General features: G+C 36.3%; 2 protein-coding genes and 2 pseudogenes across 2 annotated transcripts; 1 reads left to right on the forward strand and 3 right to left on the reverse strand.

Moving 5' to 3' along the window:
• Positions 1–11,434: 11,434 nt before the first annotated feature.
• Positions 11,435–12,067, reverse strand: LOC148919086 (MDIS1-interacting receptor like kinase 2-like). The gene has a single exon (XM_089047677.1). It carries the CDS (start codon positions 12,050–12,052, stop codon positions 11,669–11,671), a length of 384 nt encoding a protein of 127 aa, XP_088903803.1. The 5' UTR covers positions 12,053–12,067; the 3' UTR covers positions 11,435–11,668.
• Positions 12,068–12,296: 229 nt separating this feature from the next.
• Positions 12,297–15,268, reverse strand: LOC103319930 (uncharacterized). Its single transcript, XM_089048785.1, has one exon. It carries the CDS (start codon positions 15,264–15,266, stop codon positions 12,297–12,299), a length of 2,970 nt encoding a protein of 989 aa, XP_088904911.1. The 5' UTR covers positions 15,267–15,268.
• A 3,675-nt stretch (positions 15,269–18,943) lies between these two features.
• Positions 18,944–19,590, forward strand: LOC148919087 (uncharacterized; annotated as a pseudogene).
• A 3,981-nt stretch (positions 19,591–23,571) lies between these two features.
• Positions 23,572–24,168, reverse strand: LOC148919088 (uncharacterized; annotated as a pseudogene).
• Between the last annotated feature and the right edge of the window lie 1,041 nt (positions 24,169–25,209).

A 25,209-nucleotide genomic window follows, 5' to 3' on the forward strand; every position in this document is an offset into this window, starting at 1 on the left:
GAATTCACTATACTCCTTAATTATGTTAGGAAATCCTTTATATGAAGATGTAGACATCGAAGCTGTGTTGGAGGTGCTTTATATGGTCATCCATCCATTTTGATAGAGTTATTTGGTTTAGGTATTGTGTAGCAAGGTAAAATAATTTCCAGGGTCTTCAACCATGTTGTACATGGTGAAATGTAATATTGTACAGTCGGTGGTTGTGGCTAATTGCCTTACATGGCACATAAACTGTTTCCATTTTTGGGTTTTGTTTTCGAGTTTAAATCGTGGTTAGCATACTTATTGTTAAGATTGTGAAGTTCAACTATTTCATAATGCTCGATATACAAACATACTTGCTTTTTACGGAGGTATAACAGTTTACTTGTTTGAAATGACATGTTTGTTTCCACTGACTTCTACCCTTTTTTGTATCCATTTTTGACATTTGGTCCATGTAGTTTTCTTCGTTTTTCTGTGCTCAATCCAATCGTATACAGAATACAAAATTTGCGTAATGGGTAGAAAACTTAAAGGTCAAAAAAATGGACATATGGCAAAACTGAAAAGCAAAGGAAGTGCATAATTCGTTTATGCCAAAAACGCAATACAATGGCGATACCTTGGTGATACGGTAGTCATATAGTGGCGATAAAAGGGTGCTAGAAATTGTTGTTTGTGTTTATTTTGGGTTTCTTGTTTTGTTTCATTTCATTTGCTTATCTTGACTCATTACTAGTTAATAATGGGATGATTACGAGATTAATTTGGTTAAATATTAATACAAGAATTACATATATGAAGATTAAGCCGAACAACATCCATTTCAGACTACATTTTAGACATGCAAAATAAGTCGCCACCGAACCCTAACAATACTATCCCGCGAAGGGAAAACCAAGGCTACACTTTCAGATCGCTTCATAAAAAATTTGACATCATCATCGTCCTCAATCTTTATGTGCTTCCATTCATTTGAGGCCACCAAAACTGAAAATTTTAAGAAAACCTTGTCTTCCCTGATGTTTGTATTACCAATCTGATGCACACAATCCAACAGTTCAACAAATGTGATGGTCTGTGGAACTATTAAGCCTTTGGAGTCACCCCCTTCGTATTTGCACATCTTCTTTGAGGTTACCCGTTTTTCATTGTAGCAAACCAGAATAACAATTGTCTCCATTTCTGACCATGAAAAAAATTATTTCATTAACACAATACAACCACAATAATCAGGCAATACGATGGCAATATAATAGCAATATAACATCAATATAATGATAATATAACAGCAATACGACAAAAAAATAACAGGAACACAACAACAATACAACACTAACACAACAGTGAACAAGGATTCATCACAATCACACTATACAAATCCACTACACTAAATGGAAACTCCAAATTTTTAAGATTCACATATCCAGCGCAATCTAAATGCAATTGGTAAAAACCTAGATGGATGAGCATGAAGATTCAAAAAACCTAACCCAAAGCAATTACAGCCAAAACCAATTTAACAGAAACCCAAGCAATCAAAATAAAACCAATTTCACAAAATCCAACAGATATTAAGAAAATGATCATCAACACTACCTATTCAAGGTCAGCGATCCAGTAAAGCTTCAAGGTTGCAAGCAGCTATTCAGAAGACATACCTAAAATATGGGGTCAAGGGAGGAATAGGGAGAGAGACAGAGAGAGAGAGTTGCGCTAGAGAGAGATAGCAAAGAGAGACACAGATATCTGCACTAGAGTAAAGAGAGAGACAGAGAGTCGCGCTAGAGAGAGAGCAAAGAGAGAGACAGAGACACAGAGAGAAAAGGGGGATGAGCGAGCTGAGAGAGAACAAAATTTCTGAAAATGTGATATGTGTGCAATCAGTGGACAATAAAGATGTATTCATAGGTGGTAGTTTTAAAATTTTAGGGGAGGGGTGGTATTTTCAGAAAAAATTATAAAAAAGGGTGGCACAGCTCGCACAAAATTTCTGAAAATGTGATATGTGTGTAATCAGTGGACAATAAAGATGTATTTATAGGTGTAGTTTTAAAATGTTAGGGGAGGGGTGGTATTTTCAGAAAAAAAATTATAAAAAGGGTGGCATTTTGAGCTATTTCCCAAAAATTTATATAGATCCTATTTGTAGAGAAAAACCCAAAACTAACCACTTGTCATTTTCTAATGGCTTCTTACTAAGTTAAAAATTTATAAGAACTAATTAGAAAATAAAAGTAGCTAGTTTTGAATTTTTCACTCCAAATATGCTCTATAAAGGGTTTTATATATTATGTCCTGCTAAAATGAGTTTATTAGTAAAATCTTATTTATTTTTTTAATACCAAGGAGTTAGCTAAAGCCCAACCTTGTTCTCCTACAATTCTTTTGACCATTGTATTTTTTTGTTGTTGTCAAATATCAAGTCAAAGTGGGAGGTAGGATTGGTTTTCGGACGGATCAAATTGGAATCAGGTGATTCCCATTCCAATCCAAAAAAAAATTGGAATGAAAATTCTTTTCCAAAAAATTTCAGAATTTAACACATTTTGGAAAATTTCATAAAATTCTTGAAAATATTAAGCATGTCTAACGATTTCAAAGGCTAAAATTGGCTCAAAATTGGAAAAATCAAACAAAAAACAATTAAATGTTATGACTTAAATGTTGTTATCGTTTATGAAATTACTTGTTTATGTCTATATGGTCATATTTAGTTCAACATGAAATTAGTCATATGTGTAATTTAAAGTATAGCCGTGTGTCAAAAACATGAAATTACTTGTCTATGACCAAATACTATATCATGAAATTAGTCATATGTGAAATTAGCGATTCGAACCCACGTGTCAAAAACAGTATAGCCGCATGGCTATACTATTTTATAAATAATAAAAAACTGTAGTACAGCCGGTCAGCTATAAGCTTTAAGTATATTATATTTAAAAGGAGTATAGCCGCGTGATTATACTATTTATTATAAAGTTACGCTAACAAAATCCACACCCTGAGGGCATTTCCAAGCTCAGAACAGTAAGAAAATATATTAGTGAATTAAATGTTTGCTTTTAAGCTTGAAATGCAGATTTTTTTGTCTAATTTTGACTTTGATGCATGCAATGCAGATGAGTATGATTATCAATGAGTCTCTGAGATTATACTCTCCTGTTATTTTCCTCGAAAGGAAAGCCGTGAGGGAAGTTAGACTGGGAAATCTCATAGTCCCTGCTAATGTTAAATTGCATATCCCAAACCTAGCATTTCATCATGATGCTAAATTTTGGGGAGAAGATGTGCACCTTTTCAAACCAGAGCGATTCTTAGAAGGGGTTGCTAAAGCTTCCAAGGATAACATGGTCGCATTCTTGCCCTTTGGAATAGGACCTCGAACTTGTGTGGGCTTCAATTTTGCAACCATTGAAGTAAAGATTGCTCTATCAATGATTCTACAACACTACTCCTTCACCCTGTCCCCGGCCTACATTCACTCCCCGTTTCATTTTCTTACAGTTAGGCCACAACATGGTGTTCGAGTAACGCTACATCATTGTGAGCTGTGTAAACCATGTGGAGGTGTAATGGTCAAAACCTGAATAGAATTTCGTATAATTTTGCACTTGGTTTACCAAGGCATTATTAATGTCTTTGTTGATATACATCAGGGAGTTTATTTTGTCTTGAGTACGTAAATGTAGTGAACGCGTTTATCAATTTATCGGGAGGAGTTCTTCTTACACTTTGGCAAAAAGTGCCGTAAATTTGGCGTAACTAAAAGATGAAGTAGTTGTAGATAAGACCAGCCATCAAGTACGCGCCTTATGCGCGACGATTTAATATTTCTTTGCTTTTCAGATCTCGCCGCTTCGATCGTTTCTTGCTGAAACCGCCAATGCGGTGGTTTCCGTGAAGTTTCTCTGTCGCTTCTGGCTGTTTCCCTCTGATTTCTTGTTGGTTATGGCGGAAGGTTCACCTGGAGTTCCTTCAATCCTCATCGCTTGGCTAAGAGAAGTCGAGCATCAAAGAATGCTGAAGTGAGTGTGATATGGGTGCTGATTTTGATTCATCACTGCTGATGCAGTGACCAGACACCATTTGTTGACTTTGAGCAGGTATCTCGTTTTCACCTTGGTTCTGATAGTTTTCGTGATAAGCTTATGAACTAGGTGAATTTGACTAAGAATGTGGGAATAGATGTTAATTGTTTGGATGATGATTATGAGGATCTCAATGATAACGAGGATGTGGTTATTTCTCGGGGTGATCGAGGCCCTAGTATTCAATTTTCTGATAGGGCAATGGATAGGTTATGCCAACCTTGGAAGAATTCTCTGATTATTAAGCTCTTGGGCAGGTCTCATACTTACAATTACTTACGTGATCGTTTACACCAGAAATGGAGTTTGAAAGGGGAGTGGAAATTGATAGATTTGGTGAATGATTACTTTGTGGTTAAATTTGAGCTTGAGGAGGATTTAAATTTTGTTGTCACTGGTGGTCCTTGGATAATAGCTGGTCAATATTTAGTCATGCAAAAATGGAGGCCTGGCTTTTGTCCAGCTACTGCACATATCACTCGAATGGCTGTTTGGCTTCGTGTCTCTGCTATTCAGCTTGTAGAAGTGCCGTTGGTATATCTGATTCTATAGGAATGGTAGGATCTCAAGGCAAGAAAAGTGTTGCCACTGGTTCTCTACATGAGCAATTTGCGAGCTGGGGTAGCTGACAATCAGTTCAAAAGGAAAAAGGGTTGTATATCTTTGGGCATCACCACCCAATATAGGGAGGTGGCTACTAGTAGGGATGACAACCTGGTTCTGACAGTGATGATGGAGTGCTAATCCCTTCAGACAGTGAGGGTTTGGATCCCATAGAGAAAATGGACTTTTCGGAAGGACATGTTAGTTCACATGGTGGACATTTGGCAAGTAATACTTCCACTCCTGGTGGGGGTATGACTTTTGAGTCTTAATAAAAGGGTTTTAGCCCTTTCGGTTACTCTACTCTTTAATGGGTTTTTTTATGGATATTTGTTGTTGGAATGTTAGAGGAGCTACGAGCTCCAAATTTAAGTCTAATGTGCTTGATTTGATTCACACTCATTGATTGGATATGCTTTTTCTTTGTGAGCCTCGTATAAGTGGAGCAAATGCTATTTTTGTAGTTAAAACTCTTGGTTTTCCTTGCTTTGTGGGGTTTTCTGGGGGTTTGTGGCTGTTATGGGATGATTCTAGAGTTCATGTAGAAGTTGTTGGCACCTCTGATCAAACGATTTCTGCTTGTGTGGCTCGCAATGGTCAAGACCCTTGGCTTTTTACTGGTGTTTATGCTAGTCCTATTGCTGGCAAGCGAGTGAAAATGTGGGACTATCTCTCATTTGTTGCTGCAAGTCATAATATGCCTTGGTTGATTGCCGAGGATTTTAATGAGTTACTTGCTGCTGATGAGAAGTTTGGTGGAGTTTTAGAGTGCAAATCTAAAGGTTTTAGAAACTGGGTTGATGATAATGAGATGATTGATTTGGGTTATTCTGGACCTAAATTTACATGGAATAATAAGAGAGTCTATGCAAGGTTAGATCGAGCTATTTGTAATATGCGATGGAGAAGGTTATTTCCTGAGGCTAATGTTCAGCATTTGCCTAGGACTACCTTCTGATCACAATCCAATTAAGATAAAGTTGAGCTCTCATTTCGTTGCTTCTCCGCACTTAAGGCCTTTTAGGTTTGAAGCAATGTGGATGCAACATGAACAATTCAATGAGTTTATTTATGATGTTTGGGGACAAGCTGCTGGATCAGCCTTGGCTAAAACTTATCAGTTGGTTCAGCCGCTAAAAGATTGGAATGTTAATGTTTTTGGACATCTCAAGAAGCGGAAGGCCTGTTTGTTGGCTCATCTTAATGGTATTCAAAAAGCTTTGTGCAGGGGCTCAAATACTTTTTTGAGTAAATTGGAAATTTCTTTGATTGAGGAGTATAATTGTGTGCTGGAGCAAGAGGCTATGTTATGGAAACAAAAATCCAGATTACAATGGCTTCAGGAAGGTGATCGAAACACCAAATTCTTTCATCTTACTACTATTATTAGGCGGCGGAGGAATAAAATAGAGAGATTAAAGAATAATGAGGGGGTTTGGGTTGAGGAAGCTCAAGACATTAAAGGCTTGGCTATGGCATATTTTGAGCAGTTGTTTTCTCAAGAGATTGTGGAGCACAGAGATCTGACTTTACCTAAGTTGTTCCTTGTTATTGATTCGGCTGATTTGGAGTTGCTTGAGAAGGATATTGACATAGCTGAGATTAAGCGAAGTTTGTTTGGGATTGGAGGTTTGAAAGCTCCTGGTGTAGATGGGTTCCCAGCTTGTTTCTATCAAGCTCAATGGAATAAATGTGCTGATCATATTTTTGCATTGGTGACTCAAGCTTTTCAGAAGTGCAGCATCCCTGACAGGCTGAATTACACTTTAATAACTTTGGTGCCTAAAGTGCAAAGCCCCCAATCTATGGTTCAGTTTAGGCCTATTAGCTTATGCTCTACTCTATACAAGGTCATCTCTAAAATCCTTGTGGCTCGGTTAAGGCCTATTCTTCCTGATCTTATAAGTCCCAACCAAGTTAGTTTTATCCTTGGACGACATATTACAGATAATATCCTTATTGCGCAGGAGTTAATGCATAAATTTAAGTTGTCTAAAGGGAAAAAAGGGTTTGTTGCTTGGAAAATAGACCTCTCTAAGGCCTATGACAGGTTGAGTTGGCATTTTGTTGAGTATGTGCTTCTTCAATTAAGGTTGCCTGCTCCGTTTGTTAAGTTGATAATGAACTGTGTTCAATCTGTGAGATATCAGATTAATGTGAATGGGGAATTAACTACTCCTTTTAGTCCAATGAATGGTATTAGACAGGGAGATCCCTTATCTCCCTACCTCTTTGTTCTATCTATTGAAAAACTCTCTCATATTATCTGTGATGCTGTTAGTAAAAAGAAGTGGCGGCCAGTGAAATCTTCTCAGTCTGGCCCTGCGATCTCCCACCTCTTTTTTGTTGATGATCTGGTGTTGTTTGCGGAGGCTAGTGCTAGCCAAGCTAAAATTATGAAGAGTTGTCTGGATTTGTTTTGCTCTGCTTCTGGACAAGTAGTCAATTTTGAAAAGTCTACTGTCTTCTGCTCTCCTAACACTTGTAAAGAGGTTGCTAAGGAGATAAGTTTGATTTGTGGCTCTCCTCTTACTAATGACCTTGGTAAGTATCTAGGAATGCCTCTTTTGCATTCTAGAATCGGAAAGCGCACTTATAGTTCTTTAGTTGACAAGGTGCATAAACGACTGGCAGCTTGGAAGAGTAAGTTTCTTTCTTTAGCTAGAAGAGCCACTTTAATTCAAGCGGTTACAGCTTCTATCCCTGTTTATGCTATGCAAACTACTAAACTTCCTGTTAGTGTGTGCAATGATTTAGATCGGCTCAACCATAATTTTTTCTGAGAAATATAAGATCCATCTGTGTCAATGGGATTTGGCTTGTAGGCCTAAAAGTAAAGGAGGTTTGGGGTTTAAAAAGACTGCTAGTATGAATCAGGCTCTGCTTGGTAAGATTGGGTGGAGATTGCATTCTAAGGACAATGGTTTATGGGCAAAAATTTATGAGGCTAAGTATCTTAAAGGGGCTTCTATTTTTGATAATTCTCTTGGAGCAAGGCAGGTTTGCTCCACTACTTGGAGGAGTATTATACATGTTATCCAACTGCTTATGCAAGGGATGCGTTGGAGAATAGGTCGGGGAGACAGTGTAAAATTTTGGGAGGATAATTGGGTTACTGATGCCCTTTTAATGCAGCAGGCTGGAGTTCTCACCATCCCCGATAGCAATTGTCCTGTTTCAAGTTTCTCTAAGAATGGCTGGTGAGACATTGATAAGTTGAGAGGTGTTCTTTGTGAAGATCTTGTTCAACAGGTCATTAGTGTTCCTGTGGGGTTTTTGGGCTCTTTACCTGATACTCAGATTTGGAAGGGTAGTGCTAATGGGGACTTTTCCATTAAATATGCTTATAGTTTATTCTTTGGAGGTTGTTCTACCCCTGACTCCTGCTGGAAGTCCTTGTGGAGTTTAAATGTTCCTCCTAAGCTTCAATATTTTATGGGGCTGGCTTCTCAAGGCAAAATCTTATCAAATGATCAGCGTGTTCGAAGGCAGTTGGCGTCTGACCCTTCATGTGGCTTTTGTTCTTGGCCTCTGAAACTATCCTTCACATTCTTCGTGATTGTGAGCGAGCTCGATCTACGTGGAATGCTATTCTCCCTCCTGTGCTCATCATTTTTTCCATTTAGATGCTCAGCCTTGGATGAAGGTCAATATGCTCTCTAGAGAGAAATGGAATGGTGATGTTCCTTGGAGTACTGTTTTTGTGTTTACTTGTTGGCATCTATGGTGTTGGAGAAATAAGCATGTTTTTCAGAATGAGGATACAACCCTCTTTAGTCCAAGGCAAGTTATTTGTGGGGCTTCTTAGGAGTGGATTAAGTCAACGTCTAATCTAACTGTAAGGGTAAATAAAGTTCAAATTCATGTTGCCTAGGAGCCTCCTGGGCCTGGACAGTTCAAGCCCTGAATGTGGATGGTTCAAGGAGAAGCGTTACTGGCTGCATTGGTGCTGGGGGAGTCATTCGTGACCCTTTTGGTGGTTGGGTAAGTGGTTTTGCTATTAATCTGGGAAAAGGTCAAGTTCTTGAGGCTGAGATATGGGGTCTCTTCTTTGGTTTAAAGTTAGCAATTGAGAAAGGCATCAGTAGTCTCATTATTGAGATGGACTCAGCTATTGCAGTCAATCTCTGTCAGAATTCTTCCATGCTTTCTTTGCACCCTTTAGCTGCTTTGGTTAGGAACTGCTGTGACCTTATGCAGCAGGTTCCCAGGTGTGCTCTTCAGCATGTTTTTCGTGAGAAGAATATTGTTGCTGACCGGTTGGCTAATTGGAGTTATCAAGTGGATCTTGGGCTGTGCGTGTTTGAGCAGGCTCCTAGTTGGTCAAGTGATTATCTTGTTGATGATCTGCTTGGAATTGTTCGTTCTGGATTGGTCTGTTTAGACCAGGTTGTGTAGTCTGTTCCTTGGGTCTTCGCCCCCTTACTTAATAAAAAAAAATATGCAATTGGTAAAAACCTAGATGGATGAGCATGAAGATTCAAAAAACCTAACCCAAAGCAATTACAGCCAAAACCAATTTAACATAAACCCAAGCAATCAAAATAAAACCAATTTCACAAAATCCAACAGATATTAAGAAAATGACCATCAACACTATCTATTTGAGGTCGGTAATCCAGTAGAGCTTCAAGGTTGCAAGCAGCTATTCAGAAGACATATCTAAAATATGGGGTCAAGGGAGGGGTTCGTGATTGGAACAAAGAGCGAGATAGAGTTGAGTGAGAGAGCGAATAGGGGGAGAGAGAGAGAGAGAGAGAGCTGCACTAGAGAGAGATAGCAAAGAGAGACACAGAGATCTGCACTAGAGTAAAGAGAGAGACAGAGAGTCGAGCTAGAAAGAGAGCAAAAAGAGAGAGAGAGACAAAGAGAAAAGGGGGCTGAGCGAGCTGAGAGAGAACAAAATTTCTGAAAATGTGATATGTGTGCAATCAGTGGACAATAAAGATGTATTTATAGGTGGTAGTTTTAAAATTTTAGGGGAGGGGTGATATTTTCAGAAAAAATTATAAAAAGGGTGGCACAGCTCGCACAAAATTTCTGAAAATGTGATATGTGTGTAATCAGTGGACAATAAAGATGTATTTATAGGTGGTAGTTTTAAAATTTTAGGGGAGTGGTGGTATTTTCAGAAAAAATTATAAAAAGGGTGGCATTTTGAGCTATTTCCCAAAAATTTATATAGATCCTATTTGTAGAGAAAAACCCAAAACTAACCACTTGTCATTTTCTACTAGCTTCTTAATGAGTTCAAAATTTATAAGAACTAATTAGAAAATAAAAGTAGCTCGTTTTGAATTTTTCACTCCAAATATGCTCTATAAAGGCTTTTATATATTATGTCTTGCTAAAATGAGTTTATTAGTAAAATCTTATTTATTTATTTAATACCAAGGAGTTAGCTAAAGCCCAACCGTGTTCTCCTACAATTCTTTTGACCATTGTATTTTTTTTTTTTGTCAAATATCAAGTCAAAGTGGGAGGTAGGGTTGGTTTCAGACCGATCAAATCGGAATCAGGGGATTCCCATTCCAATCCAAAAACAATTTGGATTGAAAATTCTTTTCCAAAAAATTTCAGAATTTAACACATTTTGGAAATTTTCATAAAATTCTTGAAAATATTAAGCATGTCTAACGATTTCAAAGGCTAAAATTGGCTCAAAATTGGAAAAATCAAACGAAAAACTATTAAATGTTATGACTTTAATGTTGTTATCGTTTATGAAATTACTTGTCTATGTCTATATGGTCATATTTAGTTCAACATGAAATTAGTCATATGTGTAATTTAAAGTATAGCCGTGTGTCAAAAACATGAAATTACTTGTCTATGACCAAATACTATTTCATGAAATTAGTCATATGTGAAATTAGCGATTCAAACCTACGTGTCAAAAACAGTATAGCCGCATGGCTATAGTATTTTTTAAATAATAAAAAACTGTAGTATAGCCGGTCAGCTATAAGCTTTAAGTATATTATATTTAAAAGGAGTATAGCCGTGCGGTTATACTCTTTATTATAATAATAAAAAAATTTAAAAAAACCCCAGTAAAGTCGGGCGGCTATATTCGTTAAAAAAAAATCTAAAGTATAGCCATGCGGAAACGACAATCGAGGACCTCGACGGTTGTTCCAGAGTATTGCACAATGATAACGACTCGTCATCTTTAGTTGTGGAGGAAGATGGGGATTTCGCCACGTCGTCGTCATTATTTGGTTTAGACTTGGGATTTTTTATCTTTTGCTTCAATTATATGTGTCTCTTTGGATTTTAGTTGATTTAGGGAATGTATTTTACCCGTTGATGATCGATTTATCTTTTGTTACAATTTCAGTTATGGATCTCAGTTTTGTTTAACAATGTACTTCTATGATAGAGTATTAACAAGATAGTTAACTGACAGAGTATTAACAATGTACTTCTATGACATAGTAATATTAACAAAACAAAAAAATTCTGAGCTAGGCTTGTTTTGGGTTTTTTTTTTAAGTTTTGTGTGTTTACTTTTTTTAAGTTAATCAGTTGCAATCATGTAATTTATATTAACTTCAACACCTATTTCTTATATAGTAAATTAGTTTTGGGTGTGTTTCTTAAGTACATTCCATGTGGGTTTTTTTAATTTATAATTTCAGCCCTTATTTTGGGTTTAATAGTGAAGCTCTCTTTAATTTTCATAGTTTAATTGTTTATTGTTGATTTTTAGATAGTTGACATAAAGTATATAAAATTACTCGACAAAAGCCTTGTTTTATTTCACTTTATTTTTCCTCGCAATGATAAACAAACTGTAAGGAAAATTCTCCAATAAGTATTTAATGTTAAGGATAAACAAACTGTAAAGCATCCTAGATAAAGTCATACCATAGCGCACACTTGCATGAAATAACTTACAAGAAGGAAACATCTATGGAGAATCTTTCTTCTGAAAAGAAGACATAGAGAAAGTGAAATGTGTGTAGCAAAGAAGCACGTTCTTATCAAGTAGCCAAAGGACCAAGAGCAAGCAATTCTCCACACGTCATCATATGTGCCGGCTTCAACAAATGCAGCATCTGAGTTGAGAGGAAATGAGAAACTTGTTTCATTGTTGGACGAGATTTTGGGCTGGAATTCAAGCATGAAAATGCTATCTTCATAAGAGAGACCACTTCGCTTGCAACTTGATGCGTAGGAGGGGAAATGCGTTGGTCCAAAACATCCACAATTGGTATTTGATGGGCTGGTAATGCAGATGATGATGACGAGGAGGATGAAGAGACTGATGAGAAAGATGAGAAAAGATCTCCAGGATGCTTTCCCATAATTATTTCCAATATGACCACACCAAAGCTGTAAACATCGCAATTCTCATTCACTTCCATTGTGTAAGCAAGCTCTGCTCAAAGAAAACCACAGAGAAGTGGCATTATTAGTTTATAGACATAACTATTCAATGGAATTTTAACGAAACTGTATCATGCATAAATTGAATTATTAGTTTATAGTCATATTTTCTAAATCAAAGAAGTGAAAATGTGTTCATGTTAACCACTGCTAGTGATGAAAATGAAGCACTGGTCTAAAACCAAAAAAAGGGATAAATACAAAGAACAGGGAATCGCAATATTACCCGTGCCATGTAGCCATATGTGCAGTCCAATTAGTTGAGTTTGGATTTAAAAACTTAGCTGTGCCAAAGTCTGAAACACAGGCCTCATATTCAGAATCCAACAAAATGTTCTTGCTTGAGATGTCACGATGTACAATTGGTGGCAAGCAATCATGGTGCATGTAAAACAAGGCATGAGCTACACCTTTAACAATATTCACCCTTTTACTCCACCCCAACTCTTTAGCTTCTTCATCTTTACTCAACATTTTGGCCAAGCTACCTCTTTCAAGATACTCATACACCAAAAACGAGTGTCGTTTATGTGCGCAAAAACCACAGAGCTTCACAATACACCGATGTCTTATCTGACTGAGTGCCCGTACTTCATTCAAGAACTCCTTTTGAAATGATATCTCGCCATCCCATAGCAGATGGAGTTTCTTCACGGCCACTACGTCTCCAGATGACAAATTCACTCTATAGACGCTTCCATGACCTCCCTTCCCAATGCAATATGTGGAATCAAAATCTTCTGTTGCCCTTATGATTTCCTCATACATTGATTTTCCATCAAAATTTAAAACAGAAAGGGAAATTTCTCCATGCATGTGGTTTTGTTTAGTATCTTGATGCTTCTTCTTTCTTTGCACTATTACATGGACAATTGTAAACAAAGTAGATACAAGTACAAATACAGCTAGAATGGAGAATATTAACTTGTGGTCCTTTTTTGAGCCATGTGCATTGCAGGGTCGTAGCAGAGCTCCAACTTTGCCACACAATCCTTTGTTCCCTTTCAATCCTTCTACCGGAGCTTCTCGAAATGCACTGATGTTGGGAAGGGGACCTTCCAAGTGATTGTAGGATATGTTAACATACGACAATCCGTGCATCTCTTCAAAACTTGATGGTATGGAACCCGAAAGATTGTTGTGGGAAAGATCAAGTGTCACCAAACTCTGCATACTACCCATTTCTGATGGTATCTTACCTTCAAGTGAGTTATGACTTAAATCCAGGTCATTCAATTGAACTAACTTCCCCAACTTAAATGGAATTGCTTGAGATAACTTGTTGTTGCTCAAATTCAGATGGTATAATTTGAGCAAGTCGCCTAGAATGCTTGGAATTGAGTCATTGAATTTATTTGTCGACAAGTCAAGATATTCAAGATCATTCAATGATCCAAATTCCGACAGTATGTGACCCGAAAGTTGATTTCCATTCAACATCAACTTCACCAACAAAGACAACTTCCCAAATTCTTTTGGGATCAATCCAACTAAATGATTTGAAGAAATGTCCAGCACATGAATTTGGGATGCGTTGCCAATCTCAGGTGGGATGAGACCACTTAAATTGTTGTAGGGCAACTTTAGATCTTGAAGAGATTTCAAGTTCCCTATCTCCTTGGGAATCAAACCAGAAAGTTTATTGGAACTCAAGTACAAATACTCTAGCTTTATTAAGTTACCAATATTTGGAGGGATGAGACCACTTAAATTGTTGTGGGACAACATTAGATGTACAAGAGATTTCAAGTTCCATATCTCATCGGGAATCAAACTAGAAAATTGATTGCCATTCAAGTACAAATAGTTTAGGTTTATTAAGTTACCAATATTTGGAGGGATGGGACCACTTAAATTGTTGTAAGACAACTCTAGATCTACAAGAGATTTCAAGTTCCCTGTCTCTTTGGGAATCAAACCAGAAAGTTGATTGAATTGCAAGTACAAAGTTTTTAGCTTTATTAAGTTACCAATGTTTGGAGGGATGGGACCTGTTAAATTGTTGGAGCTCAACTGTAGATCTACAAGATATTTCAAGTTCCCTATCTCCTTGGGAATCAAACCAGAAAGTTGATTGTCATTCAAGTACAAAGTGTTTAGGTTTATTAAGTTACCAATATTTGGAGGGATGGGACCACTTAAATTGTTGTAGGACAACTCTAGATCTACAAGAGATTTCAAGTTCCCTATCTCTTTGGGAATCAAACCAGAAAGTTGAGTTTTACCCAAGGACAAAATGTTTAGCTTTATTAAGTTACCAATATTTGGAGGGATGGGACCACTTAAATTGTTGTAGGACAACTTTAGATCTACAAGAGATTTCAAGTTCCCTGTCTCTTTGGGAATCAAACCAGAAAGTTGATTGAATTGCAAGTACAAAGTTTTTAGCTTTATTAAGTTACCAATATTTGGAGGGATGGGACCAGTTAAATTGTTGGAGCCCAACTGTAGATCTACAAGAGATTTCAAGTTCCCTATCTCCTTGGGAATCAAACCAGAAAGTTGATTTTTACTCAAGTACAAAATGTTTAGCTTTATTAAGTTACCAATATTTGGAGGGATGAGACCACTTAAATTGTTGTAAGACAACCTTAAATCTACAAGAGATTTCAAGCTCCCTATCTCCTTGGGAATCAAACCAAAAAGTTTATTATCATAGAGACCAAGAAAGGTAAGATTTCTCAGGAGACCAATTTCTAGTGGAATTCTTCCAGACAACTGATTCGTAGAGAGATTAAAATAGTGGAGTTTGGAGAGGTTACTGATTTGAGGTGGGATGGCATCAAAGAGTTTGTTCAAGCTAAGGTCAAGATATTCAAGATTAGGGAAGGACAAGAATGAAAACTCATGTAGCGTACCTTGTAAACCCCTATTGAAAAGGTCTATCTTGCTGACACTTCCAGCTGAGTTGCATGAAACACCTGTCCAAGTGCATGGGCTTGGTTTTGGATTGGTGCTGGAAGAATTGGTGGCATTAATATTATGAGTGGGAGGGTCGTACCAGGTGAGGTTATTGAGTGCTTGATTTAGAAATAAGCTGGCCTTCCATTTGAGAAGAGCCTTTGCCTGAGTATCAGAAGTAGAAGTAGCAGAAGGAAAAGCAACCCAATTTGGTGATGAAACATACAAGAATATGACAAGGAAATAAGGCAGGAAGCACAGTTTAGCAGAAGTTAAGGATGTCATGGTCATTGTTTGTGTAGTATACGTATATTGTATGGGCCGTGCCTTACTAGTTATATATAGTGTGGGTTAGTCTTTGGGGTTTAGTTGAGCATTGAAAAGTCTTTCGGATCTCATCTATAATCAATTTTCTTTTGAGTAAAGGTCTCAGTCTTTCATTCTCTAAATTTAAATGCCAATTTTGAATTTTCTGGATGAAATAATGAAATGAAATTGATAGAGGTGAGAGATAGCAACAGGAGTAAAAGTCTCAGTCCCACCCACTTGAATGCTTGACAAAGATTTAATTGTTTACTTCAAATCTCCATATCCTAAAAATCAGGCCAAGTATTTTTTACTATGGAGTGAGCTTGCTGCCATTGTTAGAATTGTGATAAGAAGATAACAGATTGAATGAAATTTAGATACGAATTGCGTTTGCTAAAAGCCTGTTCCTTGTGCTCTTGAATAAGTTATCTTTCACCTCAGTGTTTGTTTCTTACAATGGCTGGAGTCGAAGTCTTTGTCTCTCGTTCTTTATAGTTATAGTTAAATGTCAATTTTGCATTTGCTGGACTTAATTAATGAAATAAAATGTCAATTTCGCATTTGCTGGAAGTGAAAGTGTCATTGATGGTTTGTTTTGTCATTTATTGGATAAATTCATTTGATTATTGTGCTCCTCCGATGCCACTACCGATAATTAAATAGTCAGCTTAATTTTTAATTTACCCCCATTTGATCTCCAATTCCCATTGATTCCCGCCATTGATGTTCAATAAATGGCTATGTGAAGCCTTTGATTATTCATTTGATTATTCCTTGTGCCAAAATCAACGAGTATCAAAACCTGTTGCTTGTGCTCATGATTAAGTTGTGTAAAGGACTGATTCTTACACCTCAAATTAATAGTCAACTTAATTTTTTAATTTATCAACACAAAATACATTGGTAATTTATTAGGTTGCTTGCTTTGTAGTTGAATGAAAGCTATTTCTTCAGATTTTTTAATTAAAAAAATCGGTTATTCCCCTTGAACTTATACATAACTTTCATTTTGCCCATTGTATTTTCATTTGAGAAAATTCACGATACAAACAATTTTTTTTAGTCAATCTACCCTCTAGTGCTAAATTTCCTTAACATTCCAACTATTTTACAGTTAAAAAATACCATGTGGGCACGCTGAGAGCAAATTGGTCAATTTGTATCTTATAAATAATTCAAAACTGAAACATAAAATAACATAGCAATACACAAAAAAATAAAATAATTATAACAAAAATAGAGAGAAAAATAAAGTTTTTTTGTGTGGGTATATTCGAGTAATATTGTGCATAGATCTAGTGTTAACATGCTTGGAAGGTTTTCAAGTTTTGCTCAGTCATTTTAAAATGATGAAAGTTTGTATCCTTAATTTTCAAAATACAATTATTATAGAGCAAAATGAAAATTAGGTACAAATTCATGAGGAATTTCAATAGCCGGGTTTGAGGTTGTTGCTCTATTCGTGGTGTTTTTTTATAGCGTTGTACATTTTTTTTTTCTTATTTGGATTGTAAATTTCTCTAACAAGAAAATATTAGAACCCAGACACATTGAAATATAGGAAATAAGCACACAATTATCTCTATATATCTTCAGTCAAAATCTTTGTCTGTTATCTGTAATGTTAAAATTGGAAAGTTCGCATGTTCTACGCCCCATGAGTCAAGAACAAGATTTCTTATTAAAGGAGCCATTCAACTCAATGCACATGATTGGAAAACTAATTCGATTTTGTTTGTTTTTTAGTATGCACAGCTTTCTCATAGACTTTTCTCTAATCAAGGGGTTCCTCGACTTTGATGTATTTGGGAGAAAAATATATTGGAATTACTGAAATGAAATTGATGGAAAGTGAGAGGTTACTATTTGCGTGACATAGGGGTTCATAAGTGTCCCACATGAATGCTTGACACTATGTCACATGGTATATCGTAGGTAGCAAGCTTCAACAAATGCAGCCTCTCCGAATAGAAAGATACTAAGAAGGGTTTTTGTCATGAATGATCCTTGAATTTTTCAAAAGTCCTCATTTGAATTCTCAAACTTTCAAATCAATCAATATGATCCTTAACCCTCATTTGAATTCTCAAACTTTCAAAAGTCCTCATCGGTTATTTATTAGCTTGCTTGCTTTGTAGTTGAATGAAAGCTATTTCTTCAGATTTTTTTAATTTTTTTTTAAATCGAATATTTGGCACCAAAAATGAGAGGCTAAACTGTTGAAATTTCCCTTGAACTTGTACATAACTTTCATTTTACCCATCGTTTTTTTATTTGATAAAATTCAGGATACAAACACTGTTTTTAGTCAATCTCCCCGTTAGTGCTAAATTTCCACCTGAATGCTTAACAGAGATTTATTTGTTTACTTCAAATCTCCCTATCCTCAAAATCAGGCCAAGTCTTTTTTATTATTAGTGAGCTTGCAATTGTTAGAATTGTATTAAAGAAGATAACAGATTGAATGAAATTTAGATACAAATTGCGTGCAAAAAGCCTGTTCCTTGTGCTCTTGAATAAGTTATCTTTCACCTCAGTAGTTGTTCTTACAATGTCTGGAGTCAAAGTGTTTGTCTCTCGTTCTTTATAGTTATAGTTCAATGTCAATTTTGCATTTTGTGGACTGAAATAATGAACTGAAATGGATGGAAGTGAGAGCTCATTACTAGCTATATGCTTGAATAATGCTTGGCACATTATTATTATTATTTATTATTTTTTTCTTGGTGCATGGCTATTCTCAGTTGCCTTAGGCGACTTAGAAATCAAACTCACATGCCTTTCACGTGGCTTTACCTCTTAGTAGCATTAATGGTCCATTTTCAACTTCTTCTTTTTTTCCCTCTTTAATCTCTCACCAAAACATGAGCAGAGCTATTTATATAAATAAAATATATATAAAAAAGAGAACCCGCCTAATGATTCGACGGCTACGTGTCCAAAACAGCCGCACGGCTATACTCAATAAAAGGATTATTGCACCTTCCTAAGTTCATTCTTTCAAATTTCTTCAGGATTAAGTACAGTATAAGCATTGTTGCCGACAAGGGTTTGAAGAAAACTCTTTAAAACTTCTACGCGTTTGAAGAAGGGAGAAGTTCTTTATTTACAAACACATTCAAGCTGGTATAATGCTAACTATATATTGTACTGTGTATCTGGGATTTGACCATGATATGTTTTAAGGACTAATATTTGATTATCACATATTTTTCTTCATTTGTGTTGGCTACTGAATGTTACGTAACATAGGAGATGAGTTACTTGTAAATTAGGGAACATTGACATTTTCCTTCCTATTTCTAGTTTGTTTAGCTAAACGACATAATCGAGGAGAGTTTGCTAGCTTATAAAATATGGACTACTGTCTTTATTCTTTGTCTTTCACCCATTGTACGTTTCTTCTTATTTTTCCTGATCTTGTTCGGTTTCATGATCATATGTTCCTTTGGGATTTGGCAATATGTATCTGTGATATGGTTCTCTCTTTTGTTAATATCTGTGATATGGTTCCATCTTTTGTCTATATTGTACTTTTGTCACTGATATATCTCCTAGCTATTGCCTTGATATGCCTGTGTATTGCGTGTTTATTGCTTGTTATTGTGTATATTTTAACGGCCTAAAATTATTTGTATAATATTGATGAGCAGGGAAATATGGTTTCTCCAATTAAGTTGATGATTGCTGAGGAAGAGTTGTTCCAGGGAAAGGCGATGTCCCTTTCCTATACAAAAACCGCAATCAATACCATAAAGGAGAAATTTAGTCCACAATAGCTACAAAGGTTTGAAGAGAGTTGTTTTGGTCATCTCTTACTGATTGAGGACCTTAAGTGGACTTCGCCAATTGTTCACGGCTTGTTGCTGAGGAAGGCTTATCCGAAGACAGTTTCCCAAGTGAACGGGATAAAATTCATCATTGGCAATAAGGTGATCCAATTCACAGCGCAGCAATTTTGCATCATCACAGGGCTAAGGTTTGGAAACCTTCTTTTCATTCCGATTGCAACTAATGAGAACTGCTCATTGAAAAGGAAGTACTTTTGCAATGATAAAATTGTCAACCTTTTGGAACTAGAAAAAGCCTTCCTCGACTACGCTAATGAGGACGATGTATTCAAGCTTGGATTTGTATACTTTGCTGTTTTTGTATTGTTGGGTAGTGAAAAACATGTCCACATTGACATGCGCGGTATTTGAAATTGGCGGAAGACCTTGAAGAGTTTGTGAAGTATCCATGGAGTGTTGTGTCTTATGCCAAGACAAATGCCTCACTTTTGAGGGCACTTTGTGCAGATTACTAGCGAATAAAAGTGCCCAAAAAAACTGCAAAAACAAAAACATCTGAAAAGAAAGCAAAGACAACGGCAACTGGTAGACCAAGAGAGTACCACATCAAAGGTTTTGCCTTTGCATTTCAGGTGAGCAAATTTCCATTCATGTTCAAGTTCAATTTCATTGGTTTATAGTGAGTGATGTTTTATTCTTCAAACTATATTTTGTCGTGCACGAAGAGAATGCCTACATCCCTCGTATACTACATTGTATGTGTAAGTACTTCGGCTCGTTTTCATGACCTACTGAGCCAAGTATTCAAGAACCATGAGGTTAGTTTTGTTTTTAATGATAATGTTATGCATATGAAAATATAATAAGTTTACTGATATGTATATTATATGTGTAAATTGCAGGTTGATGTGCAACTTCTCCGCCCAACTGTAATTGACAAGCAGCAGCCCTATTGGACTTGGGGTGACAATGTTGACGACACTGAAGAAATTGTTGAGTTGTTTGCAAATGACTCTGAAGAGAAAACCAGCACTTATGCTTACTGTAGAAGAAAAAGATGATGACATTGACGAAACCTGCCACCCTTTCGTCGTCTTCTAAGGTAAGCATTACCTTTTCCCAACATATACGTCATAATACAATAGGAAAAGTTTCACCTAGGGTAAAGTTGCATTATAACTGAATGCAGGGTACAGTTGCATTATAACTTATTGTAGGGTAAAGTCCCATCAACTGAGTTGCGCACTTTGAAGCGTGACTTTCAAAGGACAAAGGATGAATTGGCCAAGGTAGCTAGTTCAAATCGAGCGCTTCGAAACAGAGTGCACGACTTGGAAGAAATGGTATGGAAGGAGTCGTTGAAACTTGAAAAGGAGTGTGCAGCTGGAATCATGTTCAGTGGGTCTTGAGTTTTTCTACAAACTAATCGATGATACGGAATGGATTAGCTCAAGGGTAAGAATTTTAACTCTACTTCATTAGGATAATTCAATTGTTTTCTCACCTTTGTTAAGTGTACATTTGTATGAAATTGTGCTCATTATATACGTCAACTTCCAGCACCTTGACATGGCAACCTTTCTCATCCGAAAAAGGCAACTCTCTCATCCGTTGGTATTTGGAACTCACTAGACAACTGCAGATTATTGCTTGCAAGTAAACATGTTACCATGTTACATTCACTGCTTTAGTTGCATTTGGTTGTCATTCTGTAATATGCCTTTATTTCAATGTCTGCGACAATTTCTAGAACCGGTCAAAGGGCCTGCTAAGAAACGAGGATAGAAGAAGGTAGCTGCTTCAAACACCGTTGACCTTCCACCTAGCAACCTGACCAACATACATCACTATGTGCACGGTACGTGGCAACACGGGTATATAATCTTCAAGGGTCCCACTGGGATGCAATCTAAATTGACTTCGTCAGACATGCTACAACTGTGTATGACTCCTACATTGCTTTTACCTCCACTTCCAAGCTGGTTAAATATCCGCACCCAATTATGACACTTCAAACAATATGCACTTTTATGACGCTTCTGAGGTTGAAGAGGTTAAGAAAAAGGGGATGAAGATGTCAAAGTTTACACCATTCACAGTTTGCAGCATTGGAGATGTGCCACAACAACGAGATGGGTAACCTTGTGAATTTAGTGCAGTTTATCGATATTGTACATAACTACAGTTCTAATTTTTTTAACTTATTGGCCCGACAGTACCTCTTGCGAAATCATGACCGTCAAATTCATCGAGTGTCTTAGTGCTAGCATTTCGTTGGATAAAGTTGACCCTTTGAAGATCAAATATTACCAACTCAAGCTTGCAATCCAGGGTTTAAGGGGGGAGGCATATATATGAGGTAAATGTCATAATGTCTGGGAATTGAGTTCAGTCTAGACTTATGAGTCGGGAATTCACTCGCTCCTTAATTATGTCGAAGTCCTTTATATGAAGATGCAGACATAGAAGCTTTGCTGGAGGTGCTTTATATGGTAATCCAGCCTTTTTGATAGAGCTAGTTGGTTTAGTTATCATGTATAGCAAGGTGAAATCATTTCCCAAGTCTTTGGCCCTATTGTACATTTTGAAGTTGAACTATTTCATACACCTCCATATATAAACATAGTTGCTCTTTACGGAGATATAACAGTTTACTTGTTTAAAACAACGTGTTCTTTTCCACTGACTTCTGCTCATTTTTGCATCCATTGTTCACATTTATTCTCTGTGGTTTTGTTTGCAATTTATGTGATATAGGTATATTTCATTCCCTGCACTGGGAATCTGTTAGTGGACTTAGTGAAGCATACAGCTTTCTTAAGATTTCACAAATTAGTTTTGACTTTGTTCCTTTTAAATAATTTCTGCAATAATTCTACTTTTCTGCTTAGCATTCTGTTATTATTGGAATTTGGAACCTCATATTGTTTAGAAAGGGGTAAGATATACTTTAACCCCATGAACAAAAGTGGAAAATCACTTAACATGCTTCCACCACAATATTAGAAAAATAAGTCTCTCATTTGTTCAAAAAATTTCATTAATAGCTATTCTGTCAGTATATTTACCATTAGTACAGTTTTTGGGCCAAGTTCGTATGAGCAAATGACTAATTTTAAATATGTAATCGATCATTTTGCCCTCTGACTCAATCTTTGAAACATTGGTGTGGTGATTAATAGATGCTCAGATGTGCAATGCGCAGTGTGCATGTACAAATAAATGTGCAGATTCGTTTGTTTACTTCCATGTGTTATAAATCATGGTAATTTAACAGTTTTATCACAGAAGAATGAAGGTTTGGAATGCATAGAAGCCTGCAATATACACTAAGTATAGAGATGGTTACCACATATCATGTTGAGCATTGTGACCCATGCAAAGTTAAACAGCATAAATTAGTTTACTAGTTGTTCTTTATATTTTTGAAGATTCATTACTTGTTCCAAAAATTAGTTATCCCTACTAGATCACATAATGTTTGAACTAATGGTCATCAACTCAATCCTGTCTTTGCTTGCTTGGAGAAGCTCTACTGTTTACTTTTTTTTGTCAAAAGGTTTAATGGAAAGATATCTATCCATTCCAAATTAAATTCATGTGTTCTTTGTTTTCCTTACAGGAAAATGGAGGTCAAACAATGGACATATGTCAAAAATGAAAAATAGAGGAAGTGCATAATTCGTTTCTGCCTAAAACGCAATAAACTGGTGATAGGTTGGTGATACAAAGAGCGATGAAGCGATAAAAGGGTGCTAGAAATTGTTGTTTCTGTTTATTTTGGTCTTCTTCTTTTGTTTCATTTCATTTACTTAGCTTTAACAATTGGATGATTACGAGATGAATTTGTGTGAATTATTAATACAACAATTACATATATGCAGATTAAGACGAACAACATATCGTATCACCAAAAATAATCAAACCACCAAATGTAATCATTCTTTTCTTCAACCCAACACGAAGCATTTGCATATTTATTTATGCCTTCCTTTTTGTGTTCATTATTTTTTAGTTATTATTTTTTAAAATAATTTCTTATAATGTCTTACAGTGCAATTATGATGCACTTGACTGCCTGTTTTTGAAAGGCACGTTGTTTCTTTCTTGTCATCATCTTCTTTTTGAATGAAGTAGGACCTAAACCGTAAACCCATTGATGAGTCGTAGTCCATATACATACAAGAGGCAATATTAGGGCAATATAACCACAATACAACAACAATAGTATCACAATATACATGCAATAGGGTCGCAATATGCATTCAATATATATACAATACACATGCAATATTAGTACAATACACATCAATAGGAGAGCAATATTAAGTCAATATACATACAATACACACACATCCATTACAGACTACAATTTAGACATGCAAAATAAATTACCACTGAACCCTAACAATACTATCCCACGAAGGGAAAAAGAAGGCAACACTTTGACATTGCATCACTAAGCACCGCATGAACCGAACCAGCATTCACCCTTACTAGAGGTCCATCAAAAGATCCATGTCTTTGGCCTTCCTCCTAGCTGCATGCACGAGGCTATGATGAGCCATTCCCTCTCCACCCATATTCAGCACCTCCCAAACACCAGCTACATCAATTTCACTCCAATTGTAGTATGGTGAGATGACCAAAGCATAATCTCGGAACATTTCGAAGCCGTTGTTGAAACATTCAACCATGTCATGGTTATATTCTTCAAATTTTGTGAATTTTTCGACAGCATAATCCTTTGTCTCTTCCAATTTTAACTTGAGAGACTCTAACTCTTTGCTCCGACTTATTGCTTTTAGAGTTTGCTTCACTTCTCCAGCATATGCTTTGTTCAACTTGTTGGCCAAGTTTCCATAACTTGGCCATGAATATCACATTTGCTCTCCCACCAATCTGTTGCCTTAGACAAATATTGGAGGTCGTGCTTGACAGTAGAGATTTTTTCAAGTGGATCATTGCTCTCAATCTCACTTCCAGATGAAGTGGGATCGTGATTGGAAATCAGATGTGGAGATGGGAACGGCACATGCCACATGGTCTCGGGTAAGCCCGACATGCTCGTTTGGAGGGCATACATCTGACATCTTTAAGTATTGGTGGGACAATTCATAGTTGCAGACTGCATAAAAACAAATAAAGGTACATTCAATCTCCAATTTGACGTTATGAACACTTGTAAACAACAATAACAACAAGAATAATTACCTTAGTTGTTAAGAAGGTGCCTATGCTGCAGAAATGGTAGGAAGCTTCAATTATATGTAGGAACTTGTCTGAAGTATATTGGGTATTTAGTTGGTGCATTAAATTGATTGGCTTGCAAACTACACCTTTTACTACTTGGCTATCATTTAGAGTAGTAGAGCGTTACAATAACAGCAATAAAAGTGCCTTACAAACGACAAAAACCAAACCTTAATGAGAAAATGGAAATTGTGGATTTCAAGCCAAAAAAGGACCATGTAACTAACCAATGGTAGGAAGCTTCAGTTATATGTACAAACTTGTCGAAGTATATTGGTATTTAGTTGGTGCATTAAATTGATGGGATTGCAAACTACACCATTTACTACTTGGCTGTCATTTCTAGCAATACATCATTACAATAACAGCAATACAAGTGCCTTAGAAACAAAAAAAACCAAACCTTAATGAGAAAATGCAAATTGTGGATTTCAGGCCAAAAAAGGACTATGTAACTAACCAATTATTGGGAATTTGAAAAACTGAAATTGGAACAAAGGAAATTGGGGAAAATACGAAATTTGACACAAAGGAAATTGGAACATAGGAAAAAAGATATTAGGCAAATACGAAATTGGAAAATTGGAAAATTGGAAACCAATTGAAATGGAAAAAATGGGAAATAGGATTATTACCGTACTGGACAAATTGAATAAGTTGGTACTTTTGCCAAAGTAGGCAATTTCAGTAAATACAAAAATTGGAAAATTCCAAATTATATATATAGAGGAATATATGAACCTTTGGGGAAATACGAAAATTCCCACATAGAAAAAGTAAATTAGGCAAATATGAAATAGGCAAATTAGAAAATAGGAAAATAGGAAATAAGACAAAAGGAAAATTGGAAAATTGGAAATAAGGAAACTTGGAAAATAGAA

This window comes from Prunus mume, linkage group LG3 (assembly GCF_029339155.1).
Source record: "Prunus mume cultivar Tortuosa linkage group LG3, ASM2933915v1, whole genome shotgun sequence".
Classification (NCBI taxonomy): Eukaryota; Viridiplantae; Streptophyta; class Magnoliopsida; order Rosales; family Rosaceae; genus Prunus; species Prunus mume.

Coding starts and splice junctions, on each gene's coding strand:
- LOC148919086 (XM_089047677.1), bottom strand. CDS start 12,052: ATGGAAGTGAATGAGAATTGCGATGTTTACAGCTTTGGTGTGGTCATA.
- LOC103319930 (XM_089048785.1), bottom strand. CDS start 15,266: ATGACCATGACATCCTTAACTTCTGCTAAACTGTGCTTCCTGCCTTAT.